We start from the raw sequence: 22,599 nt of genomic DNA on the forward strand, positions 1-22,599 counted from the left end.
CAGTATTCAATTCCAGTTTAAATCAAGCAGCAATTAACTTCAACAAGCTTCCAGAATTCCTTTTAAAGTTAGCCTCATTACCATAGACAATCTGACGAGCGCAATATTATTCCCAAGAGCCAACTAGCTATTATTTTGAAATGGACACAATGCAGCGTTCCCCCAGCTATCGCCATGAACAGATTAGAGAACTTAAATCCTTGGAATCACATTTTGCCTTGTTTCCACTTTATGAAGAAGTTTAACTTGTTGGGCACCTTCTGAAATGCTCCCTAATGCCTCGGGCACCAAGACGGTGGTAACTGAGCTGACCGATTCAACAAGTTTGGATACATGAAGTAAGAGGATATGCAGCGTTTCTCTGGCCTCCAATGCATCCAGCTCAGCTGTTTTCCATCTTCACTTTTTTGAATGGTGTCAGCCCTGGGATATCGGTTTCTAAGACTTTGCAAAGACCCCCGTGCACACCGTGGCTGCAGTTGGAAAAGTGCTCTTTCCATGTGCTTATCGTGGCGCTCGCCTTTCCCTCAGGGCTTGTTGATATGCACCTCACTGTTGCCATTCATGTTGGTAGAAGTGGTGATTATATATTGTGTTGTCTGAGATGGATTTACTGCTTGCTGCTCCATATGGTCAGGGTTCGTAGATATTTCCTCGGTTAACTGATTGCTTTTCTTCAATTCCAAGTCACTCTGTCCTTCGGAGATCACATAGTGAGTCTAAAGGCAAATAGCAAACACCATTTAAATAACTAATAGCCAAAAAATGGGTCAGCATGTATCAGACCAGAGTGAGACATCAATAAAGACAATATAAAGACCCTATATATTTATATATATTTCAAAATAGCCGTGATCGCAACATGGACCTGAGCATGGGAGGCATCCAAAGCTCTCATCGGCTAAATGTGCAGACAGCCACACATTTATCTTAGTTAATAAATAAAAAAAAAATAATGTAGATATCAGTCATTAAAAACTTAAGCATATTAAATGCATTAATGTCAGATTATATAGGCAAAGACACCAATACCATTCATTAGGCAGCGATGAAAATACTAAAAAGCTAATTTTAAGTAAAACAGTTTTTTAAAAAATATTGTGAAACAATTTATCCATTTCTGCCTGTTTACAGAAAACGTCACCAGAATCGGTTGGCAGATGCGATGAGCTTTCTGAAGGTCTCCCGTTCTTATAATGGCCATTGTGGATACATTGCAGTATTTACCTGAGTAACTGCCTTAACTTGACCACTATTAATTGGAGTGACCGGGGTACCTACAGCAGCCTCTGCAATCACGTACTGTCCTTGGGGTAATGCCATCATCTGAATCTCATTGGCTGCAACAGAAAAGTCAGCGGGGGCAGAGTCAAATAGTGATCCCAAACCAAATAGCCATAAACAATTTGCTCAACAGTTTTGAATGTTCTTCTCTTATACACAGGCTTTAATTACAGCCAAACATCTGGATGAAACAAATCACATTTCTGGATTAATATGAATTTGTTGTTTTTTCCCCCATGTTTCTTTCAGAAGGGCAAGTTTTTATTGACTTAAGCCATTAGCCTTAACTCCCACCCCATAAAGACTTACGGTAGCCACGGAAAGAGTTCCAGCCGCTAGGCAGGTAAGCATGCTGCACAGCGGTGTTTGACTGGGTTTGGGAAGCAGACGGTTGCATCTGTGATGGGCTGACATCCTGCTCCGCTTCCTGTGCAGAAGGGCTGAGAGGCTGCGCCCCTACCTGTAATCAGCCAAAATACGATTAACATACTCAAGCAAGTGTCCCAAAATACACCCAGTCATGCCACGTTAACGGATTAGTGTGGGGTGGTACACACTGGCCCTGAATGAGGAAGGGGGTGGCAGATAAAGACAGTAGCCTCAAACACACTGCCAACCATACTTACACTCTGACTCAAGCACACTCACACTAACAAAACTCTTACAAAGGTCGGACCATCAATGTACCTACCACTGGGAGACAGACTTATGGCATAAATCCCAGGATGTTTTATACAGGTGAATTTAGAAGCAAAAATGTTGCCCGATTGAGGCTCACTTTACCTGAGCAGGTGCCTGGGCACCGGATGTTGGCTCCGCCACTTGGATATGTTGTACCTGAATGGCATGCTGCGTATAGCCCTGTGTCTCATGCAGCTGTCCAATGTCCACCGTGGAATGCTGGGACTGATGAGGGGACGGCGCCTGCGACAAAAAGAGTGACAATTCAGAGATGGTATGATATGGAGAAACTATGTTTGCCTGAGGGTATAATGGAACATACAATATTCAGGAATATTCTCAGATGGTTACACAGGACAATAGCAGATTATGAACCTTGACGGTGTCTGCAGCAGTATGTACACCACTGCCTGCTGGTTTAAAAACGTTTTCAACACCGACTGCTCTGCTGCTTTCATCATTTCTTTGCTGAAATGTTAGGATGAGGTTATAACTTAAAGAACAATTACTTAGGTTTCTGGTCTTGCACTTACCTGCGATACCTGTACCACCTGTAGCTGTATGTGTTGCGGCTGTTGCATGCCACCGGTGGCCTGCGAGACAGGGATGTACTGTATGCGCTGGTAGTCACCTTGCGCAGTGCGGTATTCCGTCGTCAGTGTTTGCGACAACTCTGTCATTGCCTGTGTCAGAAGGTCCGTTGTCTGCAGGAAAATTACTCGTTATTAACGAATAGTTGGTTATAAAGTAAATATGAAAGAATCAAATATATTTTGGAAAACAAGTAAAATGGGTTATCTGTCCTCAAAATATTGACCCCAGCCAAATCAGCAAGTGAGGGGCTTTTGCTTCTTCACTCGTATTATCTATTCATAAAGGCTACTTATAACTCACCACCACAGTTTCACCACTTGTGCCATCAGCAGTAAGAACAGCAGGAGCTGCGCTGATCACAGATGCCTGGGATGTTATCGGCAACAAAGAAAATTCAGGATGTTTCTTCCTTATGTGCTGAACCATCTTGGTCTGAGAAGACAGAAAACAAACATATTTTCTTTGCACACACTCACTTGTTCTGACATTATCCACCAGCCATAACTACCTACCCATCCCTGATCACAGCAAATGCTCCAAAAAAGTGATTTCTTGTAAACAGATACATTTTCATCAGCTCTTCAACAAATATTACACATGGGGAAATATTCCCAAAAATCTACTTCACACAAATACTCGTTTTAACTTTCCTTTATATAGTGTGTCTTTATATCTCGCATATATAATGCCATTTTTTATACCCAAGTTTACACTTGTTGCAATTAAATAACAAAAATGATTATTATAGATACCATGTGGTGTAATCTGAAGAGGATCTAAATGAGACTTTAGAATCTAAATGCAGGGTTGATATTAATATAATACAAAATGAAAGAAGACTGATGAGAGGAATTATCCCAGCTCATAGTCACTGTACCTTGCTACTGTATTGCTTGGAGCAGTGAGGGCAGCAGACAGGAGGAGTTGCTATCGTCCCTGTAAGCTGAGTGTGAGTGCTTAACATGGGGTCAGGCTCCCCAGGTCCAGCCGGTCGGAGTTTTCGGATGCTGGGCGGGAGTTCTGCTCCTGGATGGTTCTTCAGGATGTGCGCTTTACGTTTGCTGGCGCTCTTGTAAACCTATTCCAGACCAAAACTTGCAATGTTTATGGCTTGATTTGTTTCACATGAAATGTAAGTGGGAAAACACCATTCCAATAATACAAATGCGTTGCATCAGTGGCTACAAGACATTTCCCCAAATAAGGCCCCTTTCTACTGCTGCTAAATCAGTCAGCTGTCTAATGTTTTCTTGGGGGTAAAAAGAGTATCAATCGTGCTGAGGCTGTTATCTCCACAATGACACTAACTCACCTTCTCACAGTATTGGCAGTAATAGTCTCGGTTGGGCTTGATAATAGGCAGGGTCAGCTCAGGAACCTCTTCAATCTTCATTTCTGGATGTCTCTTTGACAAATGATTAACCTGGAGAAGAGAATGGTAGCATTTAAAGCATATGAGTGGTCTGCATCCCACAGCACATCATCTGCTGTTCTATCTTTATTGTAAGCTTGTATGAGCAGGGCTTTGAGGAGTAAATACTTGTCATGTCCTGGTTACCCATTGTGCAGCGCTGTGGAATATGATGGCTCTATAGAAAACAATCATTAATAATTACCAGCATGCCTCGTCTCCGGAAACCCATCATACACAAGCGACACTTAAACATGAAGCTTTCGTAGTCTGTTGAGGCCAGACGCGGCTTGAAAGCCTTGGCTCGACCTGTGCGATCGGCTTTCTTGGCTTCTCTTTCAGGATTGTGCATACGCTGCATGTGTTCCCGGAGTTTGTCTTTCCTCTAAAGAAGAAGAAGAAAAAAAAAACATTACTTGCATACACACACACAGGCTCTAAAATACCTAAATAACGAACAAACATGTATTGCATCTTTCACGTTCTAACCTTTTTTTATCGATTCTTGTTAAGATTGTTTAACACTCTTGTCCGGGCAATATAAGTTCTATCTACCATCATCATAAAGCTTTACCATGGCAAATGATGATATAAATCTGTGTGTAACTGAGCCCAAGGACAATGCAACAGAATGACTAGCTCTCTGAAAAAAGGGGCAAAGCGTTGGGTGAGCGTCAACGGTTTAGAAATTAATGTACTTCCATCTTTATAGGATACAATTACATTACATAAGTAACACTTGGGTGTGTCAAAAACATACAATGTACATACAATGTACAGTTTTATGGGCTTCAAAAGAAGGACTCACCTTGAACTGTTTGCCACACGTGGAGCAGAGGAAGTCCTTGCGGTCAGAATGCCTGAGCATGTGAAGACGCAGCTTGTCGGGCCGGCAGAACGCCTTGTCGCATTCTGTGCATTGGTAGATCTTCTCGGAGTGGAAGCTGCGCACATGCTTTTTAACCTGGTGGGGCAAAGTGATTTTAAAAAAAAATTTGAAAAAATGGGGAGGACGATGAACAATATATTTAAAAGAATTAGAAATATCTTAATGTACACGTGACTGATTTGAAAATTCACGCAATGAAGACCTTCTGCAAAAAAAAACAAAACAAGTGTTCCGAGGCGTATCCTCGCTGCCAACAAGCAGATTCTCGAAGAGCGATCATCATTACAAGTTTACAAACTGCCGCAAGAAGAATCGACTCCTGATGTTTCAGGACACTTTGGGGGTTATTAATAAAATAGTACAACTTTTCACAACTTGTCTCATCACCACAACAACCACGTAATAGCCCCCTGAAAGCAATATCACTTTTAATACACAACTCCCTATGTTTATTTCTCACTTTCACTTTTTTTTATGTTGTAAAGAAACAATTATCCAACCGGGGAAAAGTATTTTAAAGTCCTACTGATGAAACCTGCAGAGAGAGTTGGACTCTTAAAAGAACACAGATTCTGAAAACTTTCTCAATCATCTCTAATGTGACCACCAATAAACCAGCCACTGCATACAAATCAAATCTATTAGCAAATCCTACAGCATATTACAAATTCCAGGTTAGAAAAAAAAAACAGTGCGAGACTCAGATTTGGCAGCTTATGAAAACGATTGCAAAAATATTTTTCCGTTTTCTGACCTGAATGAAATCAGAGAAGCGCTTTTTACAGGTTGGACAGCTAAAGCAGCCGTCAATGACATGCACAGCTACGTGGTCCTTTAGAAGATCCAATCTGTCAAATGATTCAGGGCAGAATATGCAGGAATAAGTCTTCTGGTCCATATGGTACTTCATGTGAGATTCCAGGGAACTGCTGCTGATGAATCCCTTGTTGCAGATATCACAGGTAAGGGGACAGTTACCGTCCCTGCCATGAAAGCGAAGGTGTTGATCAAGCTTTTCTTTCTCCCTGAATGCCTTTCCACACTGCAGGCATTTAAAGGGCCGGAATGACTTGCGGATGAAGAGGTGCTGCAGGGCAGCATTCTGCAATACATAAGCATAGTGCGGCTGAATGTGTTAATCAAGAAATCAGAGTACAACATGTGATGACAAAATGCGTGATGTCATTTTCCAACAAAAGATGACAAACAAAATAAATAAATAAAAAAAAACGCACTGGCTCATGGCTAGCTAATCATTTCAACAAAACACAGGACAATATTTACAGAGTGCACAGATCAAAACATTTTGTACTAAATCGTAAATGATAGCGAGTAGGTTGCAGCTTGCACAAATGTATTGGATTATTGCACATGGTGCATAAGGAGTGCAGACTGCGATATAGTTTCATACACAGGGTTTAAGGGTTTGCCGATGACAAATTCAGTCACAAGATCATTTGATTCATGCATTTCAAGGTTTCCTATACGGTTAATCCTATGAATGCATTCAAAACTCTGCCTTAAAGAACCATGTCATTTCTGGATGATTGATTTAAACTGTCCCTGCCAGCGGACAGCAGACAGAAAAGCACCTACCTGCAACTCCAGCTGTACGGTGAGCGGGAGGAGAGAAAAAGACACATTACCACTAGGAAGGTTTGTTTCAAGCAGCTGGACCTGCTTTCTGTACTAAAATGAATGCTTATGGGAGAGATTGTTCACCAAAAAAAATGGCTGGTGTTTAATGACCTTTTAAAAATATCTAGTCTCTTTTTTAATTTACACCTGTCTTTGCATCCCTGTTGCTTGATTGTGTCATCTGTAAAAATATGTAAAAGCCCTGTATAGTCATAAAACCACACATCATGAACTTACCCTGATGCGCTTGGCTCTCCGCATTTCTTCTGCTGTTAGTGTGCTCTGCGTTGTGGCCGGTGCGCTACTTTCATGTGACACCGGCTGTAGCAGCTGGTTCTCTTGCTGTGGGTCCAGAGTGCCTTGTGTGGCTGCACTCAGAGAGAGTTCAGACTGGTCTAAACCATTCAATTCGGAGTGTCCTCCACTGTCTTCATACTGGGAAGCCTTACTGGGGAAATGCAGCAAGTCCTGGAAGAAGGTAGTGTAAGACTGAACATCTACTGGAAGTGGAAGTAACGTCCTGCCATGGTAAGGACATTTAACTAAAGTTAAGTAAACAACAAATTAAAAACCTAAAAGGAGTTTAATTTAAAGCCATTTCAGGGGAGTTTCCAGGTTTTCTTTCTGCCACCGGTAAAGTTAATATTAAAAGCTCGTTTCGCATTTTGAGTGCCCAGCGTGTATTCTTGCGGTTTGAGCGTGGTGAGGGGCCTGCAAAGTCTGTTAGTTTTAATTATCTCTAACTCTTACCTGTGTCCCTAACTCGCACTTCTCATGGTTGTCACCGGTATTGTCCAGTCTCAGGAATTTTGGCGGCCTCCCTGGTCTCCTCCCCGGCCCAAACTTCCTCTTTGCTCTTCCTCGGCCGCGGCCTTTCGTTCTGTAAAGAAAAACTAAATGAATCCCAGTTTTTCCATTTAGAGATGCCTCCACATTATAAGCCAGCTCTATCATCAAAAATACATTTGTCATTAGCAACTAGAGAAGGAACAATGCCTATATATTAACAACTTTTAATACTTTATATATTTTTTTTTTTAAATAAAAGTTTAACTGGTGTGAAACCCAGCTTCCTACAGGAAAAAGTGGGCATTTTACATGTTCCATTACTATTTCATGCAAGACATAAAACATGTTACAAAGCTTTGAAATGAGCAGCCAATCAGGAATGATGTGGGGTGAATTGACTTAAATACATTTAACTGTGAATGTTTTATTGCAAATATCTTAAAACCCCCATATGGTATGTTAAATATTAACAGCACGTTGGTGTTTTTTTTTCTTTTTAATTCTCTGTTGGTTGATATCAAGCTTGTATTTGATCGCAATGCGGTTATGGAACGTGTAACATTACCCTGAATATAGTTCTGCCAAACTGATCACCAACATTTGAGATCTCTCCAATGAGCCGCATCTTCGTGGCTATGTTGATATATTGGTACAATTTACTCATAAGGAGTTATACACACGCACTTTGCATACATAAGTGATATTACATGGTTTGTCTGGGTACCTGCTAAACAAATCTATTTTTTCATCATGAGTATTTAGATGCTGCTGAAGCTGCTCCGAGCTCATGAAGCGACGGTTGCATTCATAACACGGCCAATTTTTCTCTTGTTCCCGCAAAACTGTAACAAATAACAAAAAAATGTATTAGGAGAGACAGAGGTTCCACAGTCCGGGTTTACATGTCTACTTCTATGACAGTTTAGGATTAAAACTGTAACGCTCAGAAACAACGCGTAGGAGAGACTTCGCTCATACGAGGGCATGTAACGTGAGTGCTGGGCGTCAAACTTTGGTTCTGTGAAGGTAAAAGCTAAATGTAACTGTAATTAAAAAGCATTTCACACATCTGTGCAAATCCACAGCTACATGGAGGTTTCCACCCCTTCTATCTAAACCTGAATTGCAACCCTTCAGTAGGTTGTGGGCATCAATCCTCCCCATTGCTTCAGCTCTTAAAGCACCCCCAGAGGTCCCCTCCTCCTGAGAAAGCATGTTATTCAAAAATATTTCAGGGATTGTCAAGAATCAGACAGCTTTATGCACATTAAACACGAGCGTGGCTGCTAAACATTTATTTAGCTAAATAATAAGCATCACTTACATTGAACCCCCCCCCCAAGGACAAACAAGTAGTTATTAAAACATTTTGCTCTTACCACCCACATTTCATACTGGAATATGAGTTGTGCACAGCGTGGTGCCACCCAGAGTGACTCAAATAGGCATTAAAAGCTCAATTTATATGTATTCTTGCTGCACTTTTACAAAATTGAAAGAACACTGATTCTGGCAGCTCACAGAGAGGTGATTGTAGGCAGAAGCAGAGCGGTTTATTCCGTGACATGGAGATGGGTGCTACGTATACTCCATGATGCTCTAGTATACCTTTCTATATCATGTTACTTCATCACAAGAGCTACCCTCATAAGGGGGCTGCTGGAGCAGAGCAAAGGTCGCTTCCCATCACTTTATTTTAATAGATATACCAATAAAGTAAACAGTATTAGTACATCCAAATTAATCAAGTCAAAGAAGACCATACAGATTTGTTCAACTCATATGTCTTTTAAACAACTTCCTCTCTCCCAATGTACAGTTGAGATATTCTGTTTTGTTTATGTATATCTGTTCCAATATCTATGAATGTGATGGCTTAGCATTCTTCCTGTAGCCTCTGGGCTGGAAACTCAATAATTCAAATTTTACCAGAAAAAAAAGCAATAATAATCCAAACTATCTGGGCAGCCAACTACTACAAATGGTATCCAATTGTATTAATAATCACCCCTCCGTTCCTCCTGCGATATGTCATGGATCTTCTGATTCACAAATTCTGCGTAGGATGCAGCATACCAAACCTAGTGTGAATAAAAGGGGGGAAAAAAAGGAAAAGTGGATTTGAACTTGGCGTTTCCCACAACACAAACACCGTTTGGATGCCTCCGCAGTGCATCCAGCAGAAAAGGCCCCTATAAGGCAAGCAGACCAGCACAGTAATAGTTAACAAAATGTCTCCTTGCTGTTTGCATAGGCACGAAATAAGTCCTAGGAAGCACTCTTTCACTGCTGTTCACTAACACCTGTAGGTACTGGGGGCAAAAAGGGATCTTACTGTATGTCAAAAGAGAACCAGTTCATATTACATGGATAATTGCTTTAAATGCTTTTTTTTTTTTTTAAAGCATTTAACAACACATAAGAATTTTTCTGGTACTGACTCATTCGACACAATGTGAAAGTAATTTTTGAGCACAAACACTGTTGTATCGGTAAAATCACACAACACTTGCTTTAATTGCTACAAAAAACATCAGTGCAGTAAAAGCCCTGCCACGCACTTTAAGCCGTGTAGAATTATACATTAGGCCTGTGAACAAAGGTTGTTTGCATTTGGTCTGCTCCCCGAGGCAGCTGCCCCTCTAAAAATAGCTGATTTTCTCTGCATACATGCCAGGTTATGGCATTTTCTTTCCTTGCCTCCTATCAGTGTTATATTATTTGCACCTACATCAGAGATGTAATTTGCCAGTGTGTGAGCTCATTGCTTGTGGGAGGAAAAGAGCAGGTTTTAGCTATGCTTAGCACCCCCAACTCCCTCCCAGTAACGAGACGATGATCTCAGTGCATCACCAGTAGGAGCTGCTTAAAAAAGGAAATTTCAATTAAACAAATCATTATTTTAGTTGATTACAACTTATATTTATACCTCTGAATGCAGAATATAATAATTGCTTAAGGATCACATCTCCCACTTAGCTCAACAGGATGACAAGTTGTTTTTGGTAAAAACTAAATAATTACAAGAAAACAGAAACTGTCGGGTTGTTAGTGAATTTTAAAGTGATGTCTCAAGGAGTTGGGGAGATTTATAGGGTGGAAAGTTTGAGGGTACAGATGATGGTGATCTTAGCTCCATCTACCCCCTCCCGGTTCCACCAACTCCTCTTTTGTAAATATGGACCAAAGGAATCACCACTGCCAAAACACAGCCACTTCCATTAATATGGACAGCGCTTGGAGATCCTAGGTGCCAACATAGAGACTATTGTGTCGCAGAACATTTGCAGGGAAAGGGCATTGTAATGAGATAAAAATACACTTCAGAAAGAAGAAATGACTGTTAAACTGTAGTCTTCCTTCTTTGTTTGCGTTGAGCTCAGGAGGTGTTTGGACGTTTCCATACCTTCAGTTCCTGCTTGGGCTCCACATTCTTGATTGTGGTGTAGTAGATGTGCTGTCCGTATTGATAGGCCACCAGATTCTGTTCCAGGTGGTTTTTGGCAGGCCGTACAAACATCATCCAGTTACAGAGGTTCTCCTCAGACAATTCAAACCATAGATCTTCCTGTAAATTCCCGTCAGAGTCGGTGCTGTTCAGAGATACCTGTGGAAGGATAGAGATAAGTTATATCAGCTGTGCCCAAGAAACATGGAGGCAACCAACAACCTGATCAGCAGTTTGTATGAGCCTTGGTAGCTGTAACGCATTTTACTAATATGTCCAGCGACATAGTAGTAGATCTAAGTACTTTAAAGACCAAGTGTTTTATACAATGTTAACTCTTTTAAAACCAAGTGTGTGCCCAAAATCCCAGGAACTCAAAGGGTTAAACTTCCGTTTGAACTTCAGCCCAACCTTTGAATCGTATCATAACCAACCTTCAGGTGGATGTATCCATCTTTCAACTGCATCTTTTTCACGAGAGGACCTTCCAAAGGGCCAAATTGGGTACGTTTAGGAATACGGCGCTTGGAATAGACACCACCCAGGAATCTATCAATATACAGAACTAAGGGAAGACTGGCACGTGCCCGGGTTAGCACAGGGCGATTTGGGATCGGATGGAGGGCCCCGTGTTTGGGACACACAGAAGGGTGCGCATTATTGCATTCCTCACACCCTGCAAAACAAAGGGAAAAAAGATAAGGTAACATGAAGAAAAAAAAAGTAAAAGTCAATGCAGACTAAACTGAAACTAAGTAAAAAAAACAAACATCTGTCTAACATTCAATAATATACAGCAAATAAACCAGCAGGCTGGGATGGGCTAATTATCCTTCCAACTCATGAAATGTTAATGCACTAGGAATGCACTGCACTTTACACAAACGTTAGCCAAAAGTCATCTAATTGAACAGCCTCTTAGTTACAAATGTGAAAGATACATTTAGATATGGCTTATTATGGCAAAGTTCTTAAATGTTGTTTTGTTTCTGTTTAGACTTTTGTAGCAAAATCCAACTGAACACTTTCTGGCTACAGCGCTGTAACCAACAGTAAGCCTGGAAGAAGTCCGCACTATGTCAGTGACAATAAATTGTCCGTTTAGTAAGCAGGAAAACAGAAAATAATAAATCACTAAGCTACTCTGCTAAATGCAACTAAACATTTAAACTCACAAAATATCTTCCACCTTAGTTTCCATCAAAGAACGGTTCCTCCATTCTACACTTACAAAGATCATTGGGATCAAAGGGACGGGGCGGATCTGCTTCCCACTCATCAAATTCTGAGTCTTCCCCATCCTCCTCGTCATCTTCATCCTCATCATCATCATCTTCATCCTCATCATCATCATCATCTTCGTCATCCTTTCCATCTGAATGAGCATTAGGGCTCTGTAGAGACTCAATGTTTGCTGAGCTGTCTGCTCCCTCCATAGGAGGTAAGCCATGATCATGCACTGATAGCGATGCCTGGAAGGGAGAACATGAATCAAACACAACGGCTAACAGAAGTACCAACTATGCTACATGATAAACCACCTGAACAATAATGTTGCTTTAATAATAAAGAATACACCGATCTATTGATTATCGTGTCACTGATAAAGATTGAAAACGTTTACTAAATGGTGATAAATGAAGATTTTGCTTGTATCGCTACAGTTCTCCAAGTCTTTATAGTGATTAATTAGTTCCAGACAATAAGGGAGTCTTACTAAGTAGTGATAAATCACAAAGAGTAAATCTCTTTCAATATGCCTTATAAATCAAAACACAGGCAGGAGCGCATGGCTGGGCTCCGACTTAATTAACATTTCATCCACATACACAGACAGGTGCGTTCTTAATGTCAGCATCCTTAAGGAAGGTACTGTTAGGTATATGATTTTACAGGAGAAAATATAAAAGGAAGTTCAGATTAAATTAACTGACATTTTAATAGTACACAAAGGGTACCAGTGCTTACTGAGGCTTTTTTAAAATAAATATTTTATATAAAAGTCCGGAATATTTATGACGGTGCAACAATGGTTTTTGATGCCGAGCCTGTTAAACTGAGTTCTTTGCAGCCTTATAGAAGGCAAGCGAGCTCAGTCCTAGTTTATTTTATCAACGGAGAACAGTTTGCCATCTGTGGGCAGAAATGCACTGTGGTTTTGAGCAAAAATAAATAAAATATTGATTATAATATGTTTCAGGCACCGGGCCCACGGAACCCCTGAATTATTAATATAGTATTTTACAAGCAAATTATAGTTTCCTGCGAGTTTCTCCTTCTGTTAATAGCTGTATCTGCAGAACTCAACTCCATTCAGATACTTTGTCATTTCTAGTGATTCAGCAGCCCTGTGTCCTTGCACACCCACAATCTATATCCATGACTGTTAATTAAAATAAAGTCCGCAGCTGTTGATGCTTTACAAGACAAAATAATGATCTCAAACGGACATATTACGATGTAGGTGATGTGTAATGTGGTGAGTTGCTGAATATTGCGCGTATTAATTTACTGGTCTGGTACATGCTGATAACGTACATGGCTTATCCTTCATTTTCCATCTCCTACCCTATTATAATCTAAACGTATCTTTCTCCCCATTACTCTGCGATGGGAGTTCCTCATGTTTTCTTTTTAAATAATTTAATGTCCTGCCCAGTTTAGCCAAAAATGATTGTATACCGTAATTACACAGAAAAAGATCGCAAATGTGGGTTAGTGATTTTCAAATCGAAACAGGGGCTGGTTTAAAGAACAAGATATTTAAGCGTATCGGACGCTTTTTACATTTCAGGTGTAATTCACACAATGCTTTATGTAGGCAGATGGAGGCTGACTCATGCCCCTCCACAGGTTGGGTAGATTTAATTAAATGTCTCAAAGGTACAAGCTAATTGCGTTCATCATAGCAGGGGTCCATGCAATGACTGGAAAAATACCACTTAGCAATGTGTTTTGTGTAGCTCTGGGGAAGAGTGGATTATCACTGAATCTATACTCTATATTTTTAGCCACCTGGTTGTCAGACCCTAAATTGCCCGATATTTCAGGAATACACCTGCCCCCAGCCTTCTCTAGGAAGAATGCAGTGTAATGACAATATATATTGATATAATATTTCACCTCTGCCTACAAGGTTAGTGACACAAAAAAAGAGGTAATCAACGCATTTCTACCTCCTACTCACCTGTGACACCGGCTCCAGTGACATTGTTTGAGCAGACTCCGGGACTCCGCTAAGGACAGTCAGGTTGGCAGTATTCATACTCTGTGAAGCTGGTAATAGGACAGTCACCTGGAATCCCAAAGCAGACTTATTATGTGGAAACCATCACCCCGTCTCCCTAATACAAGGAAGGTGCTCTCTTAACTTTGACTCATTTACAATTTATATTTGGCACAGATGACTCTCCAGACACTGCAGGTTTGCTAGTAAGTGACAGTAAGCCAGACGCCTGCATGGTTGGTGGATGCACCTGAGATTATCCAACGAAAATCTAGAAAGACTGCATTGTTCTTAAATGCATCATATTCACAGAGCGAGATCTAGAGAGGCTGCCCTGTTGTTAGATGCACCTGTGCTCATGCTGAGAGATCCAGAATGTAATATATTGGGGTTCCTTCAGAATGAGTGCATTAAAGGTATTCCTATTTGCAGAAGATGCGACATGACTGTGAATAGAAGGGTTTTTTACCTGCTGAGTGGTAGCATCCTGCTGGACGTAAGCAACTTGGGGCTGGTCTGTAAACAGAGTCTTGAACAAAAGAAAAAAGAAAATTAAAAGGTCATGGATTGTCACCTACCGCAGACACATCTTTCTAGTTATTTGCCGTACCAGGACACACCAAATTCAATGATTGTAATTTTACAAGGTGTCTGATACAGAATATTTTTCCTCTCACACTACTTACCTTAAAGGATAGAGACGATTAATAACATAAACGTGGCTCCACATTAAAGGGAAGCACTCCTGAAAATTCCAGGGGGGCATACAGTCAAATATGAGAGTTGTGGCTTTAAACATGGTGGGTGCATTTAGGTTTGTACAGGCCGTGCTGGTGGTCGCTGTGCTGCATTTGGCCGCATTTAGGCTAATACTCCAGCCAAATATACCCTTGGGTGCAACGCCCCAGTATAAAAAATACAGAGACCTTTCCGAGACACAAACCTGTGATCCATCCACAGGGTGGATATACACTAAAGTGTGTTCCGAGGCATCCACGGATGTGAAGGATGAGGGGTCTGCAGTGTAGACCACCTGCTGCGGGGGGCGATCCTGGTCATCGCTGTACACAATTTGAGCTACGGCTCCACCATCAGGGACAAAGTGTACCTGTAGGACGGATACACACAGGAACTGAGTGAGAGCATGCGATGGGTTATAAATCAGCAAAGTCACTAAATCACTGCAAAAAGCTGTATGATGAAGACTTAATTCGATGAAATAAAATGCAGACCTGTAAGAAAAAAAAACCTGTATGGCAATCTTCCAAAGCACAGGTAGCATTGGGGGTTAACTTACAAGTCATGGCCTTAAAAAAAGTGATGTTGCATAAAGATCAAGGAATTGCACAGAAAACGTGGGAACTTTACTCATACCTTAACACATCTCAGTCATCAAAACTGATAGCAACAAGACACAGGAAAAGTCTAGATTATCTAGCCTTCTCTCTTCCATTTATAATTTTAAATGCGTATACTCATTTGTTTAATTAAATAGTCTTCCTGCATCGCTCCAGCTGGAAAGCTATTTCAGATACTCATCACCCTTTCTGTAAATCAATACTTTGCAAAGTGGCTGCCAAGACACGAGACACCAGAAAAAAATATCAAACTTCTCAGGCAGCTCAAAAAAAAAAAAAATACTAGAGGCTGGAAGTTTAACGGTCTGGCCGTCCTGTTGAGGGGTATTAAGGAGAATTATAGGATTTTTGTAATCTCGCAGGAGTGCAGTAGATGAATGTAGTATTGTAGAAAAGGAGACTAAAACTGAAGAATTCCTGGAAAGGTTAGGTTATAGCAAGTTCAAAAGGTTCCTGGCCACTCTTAAAGGGGCACTACCACCTTTTTTTTTGTAGCTGAAATATTTGTATTTGCCATTTTCCGATCTCCAAGAGGTTTCCAAGTTGTGAGAACCAGCTCACGAATAGCAGAGTATTGTAGGTAAGACAATAAGTTTCTAACCTTACTACTTAAGAGTCTTTTGCAACAAATATGTATATATTTCTTACAACCATAGGACAATAACTAAATGATATAACGCTATGGTGGGAGTTCCTCTTTAAAACTTTAAAGGAATTGTGATAGTAAGTACTTACGAACCTAAATACTGACAATTACACACTATATATGCAGTATATCGATGACTACGGCAATCTGTTCAGAGACGCCCTATATAATAAACACGTCACCTGGGCTGTGTTGGCTGTGTGTTCCCCTGCTGTGGGCCATACGTGGGGGTTTGCTTCCTTGGGGTCCATCGTGTCGATGAGAGGCTCCTGGACAGCAAGTACTTTCTGGCAGGGGATATCAACGCAGAGATCTCATCTGTTGGCAATCCCTGTGTCCGAACACAACATGGAGAGTGTGGGCACCATGGCTAAAAACAAAAACACAAAGGTTAGGAGGACTGCAGGGTATAGGTAGATAAAATAAAATACAAACCCTTCCAGAAAGTGGAAATAAACCACTCATTTTATTAAACAAATCAATAACTGGATGGATCTGGGATGTTATATTAACCTATAAATCTGTATTGTGTTATGAAAGAAATGCTCTTTGCATAATGAACCGTCACATCACATCTGAAATTCCTCATAAAACCATCAGGTTATAAAATATAACTACGAAGCCTTTCAGACGCAATGTTGTTTCCCAGAGAGGAGATGCTCCATCACTAATAAGCGAATATCTCCAAAAGCCAACGACATTGTTAATAATAATAATATAGAAACAAAGGTGGTCTTTGACAAGGAAAATAAAATTCAAAGTATAACCAACCTAATTCCCTTAATGAGAACAGAAATGACACCTACTTAAGTGTACAAAAATATATATATTATCAAAATATATCTAAATACAATGGGAGAAACATTATCGCATCTCACACTAAAGGTCTGTTTCAGGGGAGGAAGCTGAGCTGGGATACAAAGAAGCTTCGGATCAGACATTAAAATTGTTTGGAAAAAATAACATAAAAACGGGCTAAGCGCCCGCACACACAATGCGGCTCCATTCACGCACTACTGATGTCTTTTACCCCTAGTAGGAAGGTGCAGGATTGTTAAGATTAAGAATAAAGGAACACCCATGGCCAAAAAAAGAGGAACTATGGCAACTACTGGGGGGGGGACCTGCAGTTTAAAAGAAATTGCATTCCCTAAAATATAATCTTTTTAATGTCATGGGGGATGTTTAGTGTGACAGAACACCTGGAAGCATTCCCAGAGAAAGGTCTTTTAAAGATCCCCCACAAGGGGTGCTTTTACGTAGACGAGGAGCACTCCGTCTGCCGCGTTTAATCACTCGTTTGATGTTGATTGGTTCAGGCAAGGAGCGGTCATGCTTGCGCAGCTCAGCGAGATTATTCCATGGAGTGCACTTGACTTTCTGCAGACCTGGTAAAGACTGTATTTCAGCTGAGCTTGAGATCGGCACACGGAACGCGCCGCCATTATTAACCCGCTTCCTTCAAACATGTACTGGGCTTAAAACCGGCTCATACTAAAGACACTCTGTGATGTGATGCGTCTTTAAAACCCAGTGTTAGCGTGCATGCTCATAGCCAAAACATATTCTGGTTATTTAATCATCTATAATAATAATATAATTAACAATATAAATTTGGGAAATACTTTACACTGACCCATTTCGGACCCAAAATAAATACTAGCCAGCAGCTAACAGTCTAGACAACTTAACCAAAATCTTCATATCAGAGGGTTTTGGAGGAACCGCACAAAATGCAGCGTGTTAAATATTCATCCCATTTCTTGTACATTTGTAAGAATTTAAGCAGGTGCTCCATAGCGGTTATTTAACTTGTAGCTCTTTTATAGTAAATGTAGCGGGCAGCGGTAATGATGATTATGAAGTTATATGGATCTGTACAGTATGGGCAGTACTGCTGGGGAATTCACAACCGATGGAAACTACTTTACGTGCTGAATTGCTACGTGAGGACCCTGGAAATGATCCCAAAGCATCCCGTGATTTGGCTCTCCATATGTGTAATACATACAGTATATACCGCCGCATAGAAGCTTCTATGGGAAAACAAGCATTATAATCACGAGTAACAGGCAAGTGTATCGCGTCCAGCTCCTGCTGCTGCCTCCTACGCAGAAAATGCCACCCGCGCCTGCCTCGCCAATTCATTATCTGAAGACATGGGAACCGCGCTACTGAGCCTTTTCGGCCAGATGATGAATTTTTTACAATGAGGTTGCAAATAATGATCCTGTACTTTCTGGCGCTCTTAAAAAAACAAGCAAAAAAAAAACCCCTATTCTCCGGCATCCGCACCGAGAGCTTTCAGAAGGGCTGTCAGTGTATCGATTTGGGGGGAAAAAGGAGACAATAGAACGAATGCTTAGAGAAATTAAACCAGACACGATTTCAAGTGCACAGATGACAGCTTCTTACCATTTATTCTGGGAAGAACAAATTGAGTTTAAAGGCCAGTAATTCTGTATTAACCATTGAATGACAGACAGAGAACAACAAACCTATAATCCAGACTTTAAATGGTTACCATGCAGAGCCACTTGCAAACGCTTTATCATCTGTGCAGGAAATACCAGATACATAAAGAACAAAAGGCGTCCATCACAACGTCCGTGAACATTATTCCCGATTTCGAATGACGGGCAGCTACCCAATAGGCCCACAGAGGGCAGAATCGGGATCTATGGAGTCATTAGCCGGGGTCTGAGTTTTATATTTAATAAATCTGAATTCTCTCTCTCTCTCTAGAGGACAAGCTTTGTAACGTGACGGCTGCTCACATTCTAACAATTAATATCATGGAATGCTGGTTATTTACTCTAACCACAAATGGCTCCAGACAGCTTTAAGCTGATGTTAAGGTAAGGAACGTTCTTAAAGCGAGGTGTCCGGAGCGAGCTTCTTCGCTCCCAGATGCCTCTGGCTGATAGAAGGGACCGGCGGTGGTCTCGCTGCCAGGGCCGGTTAAACGTGTTTTCTGCTCTATGGGTCACGGCCAGAGATCTCCTCTGTTTTCTCCACACACCTATCTAGCATTTCTGAGGCAGCAAATGATTAATGTATATGGCTCTTTGACATTAATTATTGATCGCTGGAAAAGAGACTCTTACAAACTGACGTAGCTAATTCTGTGCAATCTGCAGAAAACACGTAAAAAGAAAATTGTAAAGAAAACATTCTTTAATTCTGGAAGCTGGAAAGTGAGCAAATAATACCAGGGTATCAGCCGGGTAACGGTCCGTGAGGCCGAAGCATGAATTGTTAATAAGAATTACTTTTAATCCCCTCATTTTAACTCAATAATAAAACATGTTGCAGTAACCGGAATTCAAAAGGGTTTAACAATTATCTATGGAATTAACTTCCTTCGATTAACAGATCCAGGTTGGAATAAAGTCTGGGAGAGGATCGTATTAAGGCCTGTGTAATAATTTATATCAAATATATGTATATTTATTCAGAGCTTTAATTTATTAATAATAATAATAATAATAATAATAATAATGAGTGTGGAGCAGTCATCGGAACTACTTATCACAGGATAGTTACCCTGCCCCTTGGAGGAAGCTGATTGGGCTCTGGCAGCCATGGGAGGAGCAATGAGAAGGGAGTTAATAATTTATGCAGGTTTCTCCACTGTCTGCCACTGTACTCAGCGCTGTTGGCGAGCTTTATAAAAGGCGGCAGACGTTACAGATCTATTTGTATTTTGCAGAGAAAGCATTTCTGTGACTTATTCACGGCAGGGTACGTTCTGCCTTTCTTTTTTTTACCTCCCAGTTACATTAAAATAAGATCCACTTAAACAGTACAGTAAAGACTTTGGTGATGTATTAAATTCTCTCTCTAGAGTACATCCAAAACTCTGCATAAGTGCAAAGTTCCCATTAGTCACAATTAACATGGCTTCTTGTTCAATAATGAAGGGCTAAAAATAACTCCTTATAAACATTATCAAACGGGGAGCCATTGTTTCTGGAGTGTAATGGTTTCAGTAGACAGGAGGCGCCAAGTATTGTACATTAAAGGGCTTCACTACGAGAATGCTCCTCCACAAAGCACCATCTAACACACACGCGCACGCTCGCCTTAATCGCGCTGTCCGGCCTTTAGCTAACGGCCCTGCAGCTGGTATTGCGCTCACAGAAAGTAATTTTACAGACACCATCCGCATGGGTTTTATTCCATAACCTGGGTAACCGTATCTTACAAAAAAAAATACCCCACAAGACCAGGCATCTGCTTAATATAGATACGCTAAAGCAAAATGAAAGGCAGGGCTTCCAATCATCCCAATAAGGTCCGGCATGGCTCGTCCTACATACCATGCGGCAGCAACCTGTATTTATTAATTAAGATGAAATGCGATTGTGCAAATTCAGCAGAAACTGCATCGCTGACAATGAAATTCCTCCCCTATTCTATGCACAATAACGAAGAGAAAGAGAAGAAAGTAACAGCATCCGCTGGGATTTGCGGTGCTTAGGGCCACACATCGTTCCTTATTTATATGCTGGAACGTATAAATTCTGCAGTTATGTCAATTATCCTTATTACCATGGCAACCAACAGAATGGTCCAATCATAAGGAATGTTTAAATTGGCTGCTATTGTCACTACCGAACCTATCGGGTCCTTCACCCTGGCGGGAAAACATCCATGTAATGGCCGGGTGAGACATGTCAGGATAGTTGGGGTAATAGGTAACATATATGATTGTGCTATTTGCCTCTCATGGGGTAGAACAAAGTATCTGCACCAAGTCCCAAAGTTCACCATCACTACGCACGCCATGATCTACACAGTCCCATAATGCAGTGGGGGCAGCCGCAACATCACCGACAATGCATCGTGTCATGAGGTTTCTTTTATATGACATAATATCGTGCATGTAGTTCTGTACATCGAGTGAACGCATCCCTCCCTCTAAACGAGCGACCCCAAGACTCTTGGAATATTAACCCTTTAATACCCCATTGTGAAGCTTGTATGCAGCGACTCACCAAATGTGCTACCCAAATGGCTCTAATACCGGTCGTCATGGAAACCTTGACATTATTTAAAGATTCACTTAACTAAGTCACCTACGTTCAGGCAGGAATATCAACCATAACATACTGGGAGCAAAAGCACCGACTGGGACTCTTATATATGATCACAGCAGGTAGAATAGGAAGGAGTCAGATCCAGACTGCGTGACCCCGAGAATCTGACGCCTTCACCCTGAGACTGGGGCAAACCCTCAGAGACTCCCGGGAATGACAGTAATGCGCAATCGCCTGTACCGTGTGATTGTCATATCACATATGGTGTTTATCATGCTAACTTGTGACCGTCTATAACATGTAATATCAGGATATCATTAACATGTGATCCCCTGGAAAATGTTTACTGTCCAGGCACACCGTTACACGTGATTGCCCGTGCCACATACACCGTTACAAGTGATTTCCGTGCCATGTACACGGAATCCATTACACTGACTTGGTAAGAGGGTTACTGACTGTAAGGAGGCGCTCAGTATATCTAAGGTTGGTGTGACAGAGGGCAGGCGGTTTATGTGACCCCTGGGTGTAAAACTGCACGTTTTGAGGTCATTGGCCTCCTGAGTGGACGTGACCTGTCTAAAGTGTGGCCCCTGGAAGCAGGTTCATGATGGGGGATGGAGCTCTGCTTCTCCTGGTCCCAGGCCTCCAGTGTACCACAGCCCATTGCAGACATCTGAAACAGGACACATGAAGGAGAGAAAGGGCGGGAAAGGCTCCCCTCAGGCTGCGGTCAGCCCCATGTTGTGGGGTAGGGGGTGTTACAGCAAGCCGCGGATGCCAGCCACCCTTGTATCACGGGATTACTGGCATGGCGGCTGTACACTCCTTACTCCGTCAGTTTTCTGGGTCACGCCTGCTTCTCGCCCTCCCTCACTATGCAGCTCCGGTATTCACCCCCTTCCTCCCTTGAGAGGGCCGCATCTCCCCCCGGTCTGGCGGGGTAATGTGCGGCGTCCCAACGGCTCCAAAGGGGCGGGGGGGGTGGACTATACCACCGAGGGCCGTGCAGCGGGGGAACAAACGCTCACAACAAGGCCGAGAAACCCAGTCTCCGCTTTACCCACCGGCCTCCCTCTCCCACACCCGTCACTGACAGGGCTGAAAAGGCTAGGAAACGGCCGCCAGCCACCCTCGGTTGCGGGGGAAAGTAACGACAACGCCATTTTGGGTGGGACTAAAACGACAACAACCCCCTTTCCGACCCACAGCCCAGAACGGAATAGGGACGGCGAAGAAACCAGAATCACGTCAGAGGGGTCCGAACAGCTTCTCACCATCCCCACCCGCGCCCCGACTTACCTCGGGGTGTCTGGGAGCCGCCGGGGCCCCCGCCTCTGGCGTCCATTCCCCACATTATGCCATTTTAATGGAAATTCCCAACCTGTGCTTACCTCAGAATGGTAGCTGCAGAGATGGTGGCTTTGCCTTCATTAGCATAAACTGCCTAGCAACTGCAGAACAGCGGTCGCTGATTGGTCCCTCGCTGCGTAGGAAGCGAGAGTTCGAGGGGTTTGGCAGACGGCTGGGGGTATCCCCGCTGGTTGTCGGGATAGCAGATAATTAATAAACGGGATAATTGAGTTAATTCGT

At 41.9% G+C, this 22,599-nt stretch overlaps 1 protein-coding gene across 2 annotated transcripts; it reads right to left on the minus strand.

Moving 5' to 3' along the window:
• Positions 1–218: 218 nt before the first annotated feature.
• On the minus strand, positions 219–22,519 carry PRDM10 (PR/SET domain 10). 2 transcript variants are annotated; one of them, XM_053452065.1, is made up of 23 exons: positions 22,309–22,519; positions 16,147–16,334; positions 14,904–15,068; positions 14,430–14,489; positions 13,922–14,029; positions 11,966–12,206; positions 11,169–11,410; positions 10,693–10,893; positions 9,295–9,367; positions 8,011–8,128; positions 7,248–7,377; positions 6,735–6,965; positions 5,614–5,961; positions 4,779–4,934; positions 4,176–4,355; positions 3,872–3,982; positions 3,437–3,637; positions 2,860–2,991; positions 2,499–2,669; positions 2,068–2,208; positions 1,594–1,744; positions 1,282–1,340; positions 219–719 (listed from the first exon to the last, which is right to left on the minus strand). In XM_053452065.1, the coding sequence occupies exons 2-23, from the start codon at positions 16,213–16,215 to the stop codon at positions 528–530; spliced, it is 3,480 nt and encodes a 1,159-aa protein (XP_053308040.1). In that variant the 5' UTR covers positions 16,216–16,334; positions 22,309–22,519; the 3' UTR covers positions 219–527. The 2 variants fall into 2 exon arrangements, with proteins under 2 accessions (XP_053308040.1, XP_053308039.1); XM_053452064.1 differs by having other exon boundaries at positions 1,228–1,340.
• Positions 22,520–22,599: the final 80 nt, after the last annotated feature.

Source organism: Spea bombifrons, chromosome 12 (assembly GCF_027358695.1).
Source record: "Spea bombifrons isolate aSpeBom1 chromosome 12, aSpeBom1.2.pri, whole genome shotgun sequence".
Taxonomy (NCBI): Eukaryota; Metazoa; Chordata; class Amphibia; order Anura; family Pelobatidae; genus Spea; species Spea bombifrons.

Bases quoted from the DNA above. Each gene is read 5' to 3' on its own strand.
- PRDM10 (XM_053452064.1), bottom strand. From the start codon at position 16,215: ATGGACCCCAAGGAAGCAAACCCCCACGTATGGCCCACAGCAGGGGAA. The intron at 2,992-3,436 runs GTACAGTGACTA...CTGTCTTCTCAG, and splicing joins CCAAGCAATACAGTAGCAAG to ACCAAGATGGTTCAGCACAT. The intron at 1,341-1,593 runs GTAAGTCTTTAT...TTTCTGTTGCAG, and splicing joins GAACTCTTTCCGTGGCTACC to CCAATGAGATTCAGATGATG.